This window comes from Agrilus planipennis, unplaced genomic scaffold (assembly GCF_000699045.2).
Source record: "Agrilus planipennis isolate EAB-ADULT unplaced genomic scaffold, Apla_2.0 scaffold101, whole genome shotgun sequence".
Taxonomy (NCBI): domain Eukaryota; kingdom Metazoa; phylum Arthropoda; class Insecta; order Coleoptera; family Buprestidae; genus Agrilus; species Agrilus planipennis.
The window spans coordinates 166199-177691 of NW_020438899.1; the positions used below are offsets into that span (position 1 = coordinate 166199).

An 11493-nucleotide genomic window follows, 5' to 3' on the forward strand; every position below is an offset into this window, starting at 1 on the left:
AGTATACCTGTGTAGGTGTATTTTTACAATTATTTACCCTTCGAATAGTGCAATAGCTGACAACCAATGACAAGTAACTGACAGAGCGAAATCTTCCTATGACATCTATTGGACTGTGTGAAGTTGGCAAATAAAAATTATTTATGTGAAGTTGGCAAATTAATATTTCTCTTTTATATTTTATCGATCTTATTCCATTGTTAACGATTTGTTGATTACTTTTGTAGCAATTTTATTACTTGTTGATAATTATTTTTTTAGTTACTAACATTTACATACTAAATGTGAAGTTGGCGAAGTAGTTTTATTGTTACTTTCAATTTAATTGCATCCAGTCGGTAGGGAATCATTTGTTAAACCCATATTACACTATTATTTTTGTTAAATCAGTATTTTATTTATATTTTCAAATTGAACCGCCCTCTAGTAATTTGTTTCTATTGTTATTGCCACTAGTAACAGTTGTTGTTTACTTTGGTAGTTTTCCAATTACAGAGCATAATGCGACTCAGTGCCGCACCTTGCCGAAGGGTGCTGGTGCTTAATTGGAATGTGTATTAGTTTTCAAGTGCGCCAACAGAGTGCACTAATGTCAGTGTTGAGGAAAAAAACAGTAATCGACTTAGCAAGCTTATTAATGTACTTTTAAAGGGAATGGTATACAACAACAATAATAAGTAGTCGAAAGCTTTTTCTAAATATTATAAGTAATTTCGATTTTTATTATTTTAATTATATCTTTTTATGGGCATCGGACATAGGCAGTAGTTTTCAAAGTGCTCAACGGTGGGAGGCGTTGCTGTAGTTGGAACACAAGAGGTTTTGGCATTGTGCGCTCTAGTGCTCTACGGAGCTAAAACAAGCCAAAGAGTCTGCGACGTCAAGACAACTCTGGCGGAAGTTGGAGACTGTGTATCAGTCAAAGGGCCCTGCGCGAAAAGCTAAGTTGCTAAAACAAATCGTTCTGCAACGAATTAGCGAGGGTGATGACGTGCGCGATCATCTACGTAAATTTTTTGACGCTGTTGACCGACTGAGCGATATGGAAGCCAACTTCGACAGTTTTAGGGTCGCCATTGAGTCACGCGACGATCTTCCTGACCCCGAAACTCTGCGAATCAAAATCGTGGAGGAAAGTGACGCGCGAAACAACAGATGAACTCAAGTACAGAACGCCATGGTGGCGGAGAAGTCTGAACGACAGAATTCGGGTAAATCGCATAAGCGTAACGACAAAAACGTGTTCAGGTGCTTCAAGTGCAACAAGCCAGGTCACAAAGCATCTAAATCTAACTGCAGGTCGAAAGCGAACAGAGATGACAAAAACAAAGGACAAGGCACATCTCCGTAGGCTGCTCCAAAATCAAGTTCGCGTCGTGGCGCGAGTTCCTTATTGGTTTGTCCTACACAAAAACGGTGGTGCTTAGATAGTGGTTGTACCGCACATATGACAAATGACATTGACAGTTTTGAGTGCATTGATGAGAACTTTTCAGACTCGTTGAACTTCGCAAATTCCACCTTCACGAAAATCAATGCAAAAGGTGCCGCGCAACTGTTTACCCGAATGAATAAAATCGGAGAAACAGTTGATTTAAGTGACGTGCTATATGTGCCGGACTTACGCACGAACTTATTGTCGGTCTCGAAAATTGTCGACAAGGGATATCGTGTGACCTTCCGCAAATATTCGGCAAAGGTCGTCAGCGAAAAGGACAATCGTGTTGTGTTGCGTGCAAATCGAGTCGACGGATTATATTTCGTGAATGACTCGCGGGCTACCGAGCGGCCGAGTACCGCACTGCTAGTCGTAATCATAAGAAATGTGAGCGATCTTCAGCAATTTAGTTCACCAGTTTACTGCTTGAACCGAACCAAAAATGGAGGCAAATTCGAGCCGCGTGCTTGTAAAGGAGTATTCCTTGGTCCTGCTTTGGAGTCAAAGCCCTTCAGGATATGGATATCTGAAGAACAGCGTGTCGAGATTTCACGCGACATTCAATTTCTGGAAGAATCTGCACCAGTTGACGTTGACCAGTATGAAGATTTTTACCCGGAGCAGAGTGATGTTTATCCGAACGTCGAGCAGGATGTAGAGAAACCTGCACTGTCGTACGGCTACATTGATATCGTGTTGGGAGATGATTACACGACGAGCAACCCAGTTTACCAACCAGATGAGCGTCAACCAGATGAACATCAGAAATTGGTGTTTCTTGACGAGGGAGAAGAGCCTCTTCAAGGCTTCGAACCAGTTGTGGTAACCGGATCGACTCCACCGTCGAAGCGTAAACCAGGTAGACCGAAGAAGGTCCTTACAGGCAAACCTGGCAGACCTAAGAAACAATATAACACGACAGAGAATGTCTATTATCCACCAGATGCAGCATGCGTCGCAGAAGTCCCAATCAAGTCAGCAATCTCTGGCCCTGAGAGGTATGAGTGGATGTTAGCGATGGCCGAGTTCTGCTCGATACTGCAAAACAACACTTGGAACTTGGAGGAGCGTCCAAAGGAGCGTTCAACCGTCGGGAGTCGGATTGTACTCAGGAACAAGTATGGTGCCGACGGAGCAGTCACCAAGCGGAAGGCCAGAGTTGTAGCTAAGGGATTCACCCAGCGTTTTGGGATGGACTGCAGCGAGACTTATGCACCCGTCGCTCGGTTCAGCTCAATTCGCCTTGCCATGGCCTTGGCAGCTAAACGTGGTATGCACCGCCTTCTTAAACGGCGTCATCAACGAAGAAATCTGGATGGAGGTGCCACGTTATACTGAAGAAACCCTGAAGTTCATCGTTGAGAAGAAGTTGGGATCCCGAGAGGTGGTCAACAAGGCTGCAAACATGCTGTCCCAATTATCCCCCGGAAATAAAGCCTGTCGTATGAAGAAGGCATTATACGGGTTAAAGCAGGCTGGACGATGCTGGTATAAGCGCTTGGATAAAGAGCTGAAAAAGTCATATCCAGTCAAATCGTTCTTTTGTGCTGTGTTCAATAAATCTTGCTAAATTGTGTGCCCGAGTTTCTTGAACTACGATCCTAGCCTTTTTAACAAATTTAATTTGTTTTTTATATAAAAAAAGAAAAGTAACAATAAAAGTCGATGTACGTTGTTATACAGTGTAATATACGCAGTAACGTAAAAGAAATGTTACACAGATTAAACTGGTTAGANGATCAATTATTTAAAAAGACATTAAGTAAAAAATTAACGTTACTTATTTAATGTTATTAAGAATATGAAAAAATATTAAAACATTAATGCAAAGGTGAAACAGGAATCAAAATAGAGTATGTCTATTAGTCTGCGTCTGTAACAACCTCCAACATTCAAGACATTGAACTATACATACCTACAAAAAAATATTAAGTACCATAAAAGCAACCATTTCAAACCTTCTGAAAACCCCCTTTTTTACGTTAAATGTAAAAACCCCACTAATTAAGTTGACTAAGGTTGTCCAACACACCAGGTCAAGTCGGTCTTCTCGTCACCAAGGCTCGGAAATTCTCGAACCTAGGGTCCCTACTTAGGCTCATCCTGGCATCGACACAACGACAACCAATCAACACAAGAAATCCGTTACGATATCTTAATTGGGAATCATACCTCAGAGAAATTTCCACAGCTCGGACGCGAGCTTAACCGCAAAAATAGACCTGATAACAACCAAAGGAATAAGAAAAACAGTTAACGTAGCGCGATAGGAAATTTCTTTATACCAAACATAGAAACAGCTTCTTGTAAGGAATGCAAAAACCAAAAATATTAATTCACATAAAGAAAACAGCTGGTAATTAACACCCCAAGTAACGAGATTTTTCGGACGAAAAAAAAAAACGTTACATTATGTATGTACCTACTAAGAGAAATGTTTATATTTATACAAATTTTTTTATTATTAGAAAGAATTGCTTTTCATGTTTCTCTTGTAAGACATTATTTTTCTATCTCTTAATAGAATATGTCTGTCGATATGTAATAGATGAATCATTTCTCTTTGAGCAACCCGGTTTAATTTTGGCAGGCTAAATAATCTCTTTAGATATCGAAAATAACAAAAGATAATGAAGTCAATAGATATTGAAGAGAACAGTTTGTTTTGTAGTGTGTGTCTTTATACAGAATTAGGTGAGTTTTCTCACAGAGCAATTTTAATGCTCAAATTTAAAATATATATATATATAAAGTTTTATTTTTTTACTAAGTGTTACTAGATTGCAAAATAAGTTAAATCGTTAAATTATTATTGTCCATAAATAACTATTGGTGTAATTCAAATGAAAATGAATCTGTACTTCTTTATGATTGCTTTGAACACTGTCGCGTGACTCAACCCTTTAGTTCAACTATATTCAGGGCCAGATTTATGCTAGCTCATGTACGGTCATGTGACTTGCCCGTCAGTACTGTTGTAAGAAATATTTGTGACGGGGTATTTTGCGAGACTCTGGTCCCCAATACCCATTGCACGTTCGAAATATTTGACGCTTAACGTGTCCGTGTTTGGATCCTTATTATTATATTACAACGCAGCTATAGCTATAAATTCATGGCTTTTGCGTCATCCGAGAATATCTTTAACAATATACAATGTTGCAGAACTACTAGGCAAGCATTCGAAAAGGCTACTGTGCGATACAAAAAAAATCTCTTTATTTTCTCTTTTTTTGTTATAACATTATACGGATGCTGAGTTAAAATGTGTTTATTATAACTTGTTGAAATTATACTTCGTACTGCTTACAATTTGACTATACCTACCTACAATATGTAAGTTTCTAAAAATGTACAAACAGAATAATAGTTGTGGTAGATCCTTCCAAGAAAGACCGGTATAGGTAGTACCCTCCTGAGGGGATAAACTGGTTGCTGTTGGGAGGCCAAGAACTTGAAATATTTCCTTTCGACAGAAACATTTTCACAAGCGACGATTTTATGCCAAGCGAGATTACAAACCGACCTTTAGAATCCAAAGCTTCATTATTGCAGCAGAATAAACAGACAACATCAGATGCCTTAATGCAGGAAAATGAGCAATCTCTGAACCAGCCTACTATTTCTAAAGATTTCTTGTTGCTGCAGCAGAATGAAGTCACCAAACCAGCCTAAGACTTGTAAAAATTCTGAAGAAGAGAACTCAGACCAGACTACAGCACCTGAAGCTTCGACGTTGTCGCTGCTACAAAATTTTGAAGTAGCTCAGCGATTCAATGATTCCAAAGAATTTAAGCCCAATAGAGATCTTGATCCAATGGGAGACATTTTAGCGAGCCCAATCGAATGTAGAGAATATCCGAAGGCCGATCTCCGACTCTCTAAAAAGGGAAGAAAAAGTTTTGTCGCCACCGATACACCAATTAAACAGGAATTTGAAGAAGTGGCCAAAAAAAAGAGAAAACAAAAAGCGTAAAAATAAAAATACGAAAATTATAAAAATAATGAAGAAACCAAAGAAACTCGAAAAGGTTACCAATGTTTTATTTTCAAGTTCTGGAGACTTCTGAAAATTCTGATAAAGATTCAGATGTTCTATGTAGCGGTTCAGGTGACAATAACATCCCTCTGTCTTTACTGAAACGTCCAAAAAAAGACGATTTTGTCGTTAAATTTTCTGCATAACAGACAATTATATTGGAAAATTATTGACAGGTGATGGGATAGGTGAATATGACGTCAATTATCTACGCAAAAGTAGTAAAGTTGATAATGTCTTATTTTTCTTTAGAACCAGATCTTGCTACTGTCGTACTGGATGATGTTGACCTAAAATGGACAAAAAAACAAAACGTCAGGCTGATTGCTACTCATTCCAAAAAAAATCTGAGACGCTTTAATCTAGGTTAAGAAAAGATAATTATGAATTTTTATAGCACAAATTTTTTCATGTTTGATTTTGTTTACCAAAAATATGTTATGGAACCTAATTCAAGTTAAAGGTTTCCTATGTTTCATACTTCATTTCGTTTGTTATATGTTTAGTCTACTGTTATAGTGCACCCCCTTGTTATACTATACCCTACGGTTGTTAACCTGTACCCCACCCCTGAGGCACACTATAGCAAATTTGTGATTTCACAAAACTAAAAAAAAAATAGAAGTTTCTATGTATACTTGTGATATTACTGAGCCTATTACGAAAGTTAGACTGCTGATTTTATAATAAATACTGAGACGATATAATAGACGGCTATTTTTCTAAAAATAAAAATGACTTTTTTGTTACACTATACCCCACTTGACTCTACATATATAGGACTGTGATAGATTATTTTCTATATAAAAGTTGCCAGCTCCAAGTTAAAGTTATAGTGCATAAAAGAGGCCAAAACATTGAAACTACATATTTTACCAAGTGTTCCAAGTTTGAGGACCGATCCCTAACTTGGGACAAAACATAAAAAAATATTAAAAAATTCCTTTAATAGTGAATATATTCCAAAGTGAAAAATTATAAGCAATTAAATTTAAAAACTGTCCCAAGTATGGGCACTTGACTGTAGTGAATGTAATGTTACATCTCAAGTTTGAAAAAACTAAAAAAATTATCCGTATACAGGATTTGGTTTAAAAGCAAGGAACGAAATACGGCCCATCACAACCGGTAAGTATATGTTCTATTAGCTTATTGTACTTAATACACCATAAATTATCACAGTTTACTTAGGATTATTGAAATCACACATTTCAATTAGATGAATATTCATAAAGTAAAATAAAATACTCAGTGAAAGATGAACGGACTATACGTAGTACTAATATAGTCGATACAAATATCAGGATCTGTATAAGTCGTTTTTGTTCAACTCCCGCCGATGGTGTGACAGCAACAACAAGAATTTTTCTCACTAGTTTGAGGTAACTTATAGTGCAGAAAAGATTGGGAATTAATTTTAAATTAATACTAGGAATTTCAATGTTTCAAATAGTATTTGATATATGTATACATTAGTATTGTATTATATACTATACGTTAGTATAGTATTGGTATATATACATTAGTTCGACGGATCTGTGACCTAATAAGTACGGTTCGTCGTTGTTGCTGTTGTCACCTCTCGTCGTTTAGTGGTTAGAGCAATGGTGCGAAAAGCCAAAGGTGCCTGGTTCGATTCACGACGAGGGTGACAGCAGCAACAAAAGTTTTTCTGATTAATTTCAGGTAACTTATAGTGGGAAAAAAATTGAGAATTAATTTTCAAGTATTTAATAAAAAACTTTATAAACCCTATTAATTCTGATTTTTGCACATTAGAATTAAAAGGGGGAAAATGGTATTGGTACTTGAATTAATAATGCACAAGGCTCTTAAATTGAAGTGTAGATTTAGCATTAACTACATTCTAAAAAATATTAGAATCTGGTAAGCCATGACATTTAAAGAGGAATATTATTATAAAATAAAATTTATTAGGTTGGTAAATGTAAAGAAAACTATCTCCAATTCCAATTATTGCCGAATACTATGAGATTTTAAGCAACACTTAAGATTATAATAATCATCATAACAGTTAATGCTGCTATTTTATTTAATAAAATGCATGCAGTTAAATAAATAAAAAAGGCGACGCAATAAATTAAACATTATATCAATGGAAACATTTAAATACTTTTCTTCTTTGCATAACATGAACAAACATAGAAAACATAATTGTTTTCTTCTCATTAAATAGCAGACATGAAAAATACAATAAATAAAACGAAATTTACAGTAAAAAATAACAACAATATAATGTAAGTATCATTCGGTACTTTCAAATAACATTTGTTCACACTCTTTACTTTTAATTGCTACATTCTGGTTTGTTTGGTCATTTTCATACTCAACAAAATCGTCGAACAAACTGGGCCAAGCTTCATTATCATCATACGTACTGAGATCATTATTAATTGTTTCAGAAAAGTTTAAAAACATATTCCACGTATCACGAGGTATACCCCTAATAGTTGGGTGATTTTCCAAAAATCGAAGCCACCGCTGCAATATAGGTGGTTCTCGTACAGTAAATACGAGTTTCCATAGCGAGATTGCCATATCTGAAGGTAAAATGCGTTGTCCTGATCCTGAATCAAGTCCGAATTTAAAAGTAAAACGATATAAGTCTTTGAACTGCTCTGCATCATTCGACACTTCTTTCGCGTATTCAGGAAGCCGCACTTGTACACCTTTTATTGTGTCAACCCGCATTTTTTTTAATCCGTTTATAAACTCGGAACGCGTAAACCTACACATTTGTTCTGCATTCAATTTCCACGCTAAAATAAGCACCTTAAACTCATCAGGAGACAACTGCAAATCTTTACATAATTGTTCAATGCCTTCAGCAAGGATACAGTCTTCTTGGTCATCTTTATAAATATCAAATAACTGAGCAAGTTTCATATCTGATGGTTTACTTTCTGTCAAACCCATAATAGAAGCCGATTTGGTTTGATAACGCTTCTGTTGATATGAGGAATATAAACGATTGACGTTCGTAGCTGCTACTGATATCTGTTCTATGTCCTGTTCAGAAGGATGCAAAGACAAATGGTTACCGTTGCTTATTATATTTGAATCGGATAAGAATGAGTTATCTCCTGCTCTTGCAGTACTTGTGTTATTTGCTAATGAAGACTGTGACTCAGATATTCGCATTCCTGTAATAGATCAATTCAATGAATAAGTACGTATTACAATACAAAATTTAATTTTAATTTTCTTGAAGAAGACTAACCATTTTGTATGTGCTATTTATAAAAAGACTTAATTACCATAATGGTAGAATTAAAAATTTTAAAACATTTAAATGCATTTCATATACTTAATATAAATAATTCTATTCTTGCTATGATATCAAAAGGTTTAATTTTATTTTACTCTTCATTTTAACCCTAAGTAATTATTTATCTTAGCTATGAAAACATACGGAATAAAATGTACCTATTCAAAGATCTTTAAAAGAAAAATGTTTTCAATTAACATTTATTAAAACAGCAGGACTTACACAGCTCATTTTATATACATTTCATTAATTATTACAATTAATTACCTTTTAAGGGAAAACATTAAAGAAAACAGTGAAAAAACTGCAAACTTCTAAATTTGCTTTATATCAAGCAACCTCTTATTTGATAAATACTTTAAGGTAAAACATTATTAAAGCATAAAAAATTGTAATATAACACCAAATTTATTAGGTAGTAATAACATACACTTAGCAAAAAACTGAAAAAGATACTCCAAAGCTTTCATCTTAATTTTTCATAGAGGAAATACTAATCAGCTTAATTAATTACAATTATTCATACCTTCCTTATAAACAGTTGTATCTTCTAGAGCCCTTAACTGAGGCTCTCGAAAGCAAGTAAGGCAATTGCCCATTGGAGGGCGTCTTCGTTTGCCGAAAGTTATGTTGAGAATCCTGAGAAGAATGTTGCATTTCCTGCTTTGATTTATCCACTTTTTTGAACACAATGTTTTTAATATTAATTGAAGTGAGTACACACCTGCAAAGTTTTATCGATATAAGCCACTTTGTAAAATCACGTGAATTTCAACAAAATGCTAATAATAAATAACTTCAGAGTTTAGTGTTCTTATATAGCTATTTATTTATTTCTAAATTGTTTACTAACCTCAATTACATTCTTTTAGAAATTTTACAAAATATGTATAACACTGTAACGCCTTTATTTAGTTTGAATTGTTTTTAGTCCAATGCATGTATTAAATCTCTGTATTTGTATAAAAATGTATTTCTTGTTTTACTTTTGTTTTTATTAAGTACCAATATTTTATTAATTTAAAACGATAAATACAAATTTTCACCTGGGAAATAGCAAGTCGTCAGTAATAAATTGATAAAACCTGTGACACTTTCTTAATTTTCGTTTCACTTTATATAACTGATTGTGAGTATACCTGTGTAGGTGTATTTTTACAATTATTTACCCTTCGAATAGTGCAATAGCTGACAACCAATGACAAGTAACTGACAGAGCGAAATCTTCCTATGACATCTATTGGACTGTGTGAAGTTGGCAAATAAAAATTATTTATGTGAAGTTGGCAAATTAATATTTCTCTTTTATATTTTATCGATCTTATTCCATTGTTAACGATTTGTTGATTACTTTTGTAGCAATTTTATTACTTGTTGATAATTATTTTTTTAGTTACTAACATTTACATACTAAATGTGAAGTTGGCGAAGTAGTTTTATTGTTACTTTCAATTTAATTGCATCCAGTCGGTAGGGAATCATTTGTTAAACCCATATTACACTATTATTTTTGTTAAATCAGTATTTTATTTATATTTTCAAATTGAACCGCCCACTAGTAATTTGCTTCTATTATTGTTGTCACTAGCAACAGTTGTTGTTTACATTTTATTACTAATTCTAGTCAAATCGTTCTCGTGTTGTGTTCAATAAGTCTTGCTAAATTGTGTGCCCGAGTTTCTTAAACTACGATCCTAGCCTTTTTAACAGGTTATGGGCCCAGGTCGCGCGGTAAAAAAGTAAAAGAAACTGAAGCAAGATAAAATGGCTACGTCTGCCATGATACGTGGAAAATCCACATGAAGGCTTCGCTTATAAAAAATGATGCTTGGTACTACGTGAGTGGTACGAAAGTCAAACCCGAGCCAAGTGAGAACAACGCCGCCGAAGTGAACGACTGGAATAGGGAAGATAGTAAGGCCATGTCGGACATACTCCTATGGATCTCGTCTACGGAGCTAAAACAAGTCAAAGAATGTGCGACGTCAAGACAACTCTGTCGGAAGTTAGAGGCTGTGTATCAGTCAAAGGGCCCTGCGCGAAAAGCTAACTTGCTAAAACAAACCGTTCTGCAACGAATGAGCGAGGGTGATGACGTGAGCGATCATCTACGTAAATTTTTTGATGCTGTTGACCGACTGAGCGATATGAAAGTGCCTATGAATGATGACCTACTGTCGATATTGTTGCTTTACAGTTTACCAGCCAACTTCGACAGCTTTAGGGTCGCCATTGAGTCACGCGACGATCTTCCACACTCTGCGAATCAAAATCGTGGAGGAAAGTGACGCGCGAAACAACAGATCAACTCAAGTACAGAACGCCATGGTGGCGGAGAAGTCTAAACGACAGAATTCGGGTAAATCGCATAAGCGTAACTACAAAAACGTGTTCAGGTGCTTCAAGTGCAACAAGCCAGGTCACAAAGCATCTAACTGCAGGTCGAAAGCGAACAGCGATGACAAAAACAAAGGACGAGGCACATCCATGTATGCTGCTCCAGAATCAAGTTCGCGTCGTGGCGAGAGTTCGTTATTGGTTTGTCCTACGCCAAAACGGTGGTGCCTAGACAGTGGTTGTACCGCACATATGACCAATGACATTGACAGCTTTGAGTGCACTTAATACAGTCCGGTCTCCCACCTTCGTTCTTTACTTACTTACATGGTGCATTTTGTTTTTTTTTGTTTGCCTGTAGTTTGTTTTTTCTTTTAGTTATAAAAGATA

General features: G+C 35.7%; 1 protein-coding gene across 4 annotated transcripts; it reads right to left on the reverse strand.

Annotated features, from left to right (window-relative positions):
* Nucleotides 1–7059: 7059 nt before the first annotated feature.
* On the reverse strand, nt 7060–9986 carry LOC108735598 (DCN1-like protein 3). Of its 4 annotated transcripts, none has more exons than XM_018467612.2 (3): nt 9813–9986; nt 9293–9490; nt 7075–8641 (listed from the first exon to the last, which is right to left on the reverse strand). In XM_018467612.2, exons 2-3 carry the CDS (start codon nt 9363–9365, stop codon nt 7743–7745), a joined length of 972 nt encoding a protein of 323 aa, XP_018323114.1. In that variant the 5' UTR covers nt 9366–9490; nt 9813–9986; the 3' UTR covers nt 7075–7742. The 4 variants fall into 4 exon arrangements, with proteins under 4 accessions (XP_018323117.1, XP_018323114.1, XP_018323116.1 ...); XM_018467614.2 differs by having other exon boundaries at nt 9906–9948; XM_018467613.2 differs by lacking the exon at nt 9813–9986 and adding an exon at nt 9620–9797.
* Between the last annotated feature and the right edge of the window lie 1507 nt (nt 9987–11493).

Bases quoted from the DNA above. Each gene is read 5' to 3' on its own strand.
- LOC108735598 (XM_018467612.2), bottom strand. From the start codon at position 9,365: ATGGGCAATTGCCTTACTTGCTTTCGAGAGCCTCAGTTAAGGGCTCTA. The intron at 8,642-9,292 runs GTATGAATAATT...GATCTATTACAG, and splicing joins TACAACTGTTTATAAGGAAG to GAATGCGAATATCTGAGTCA.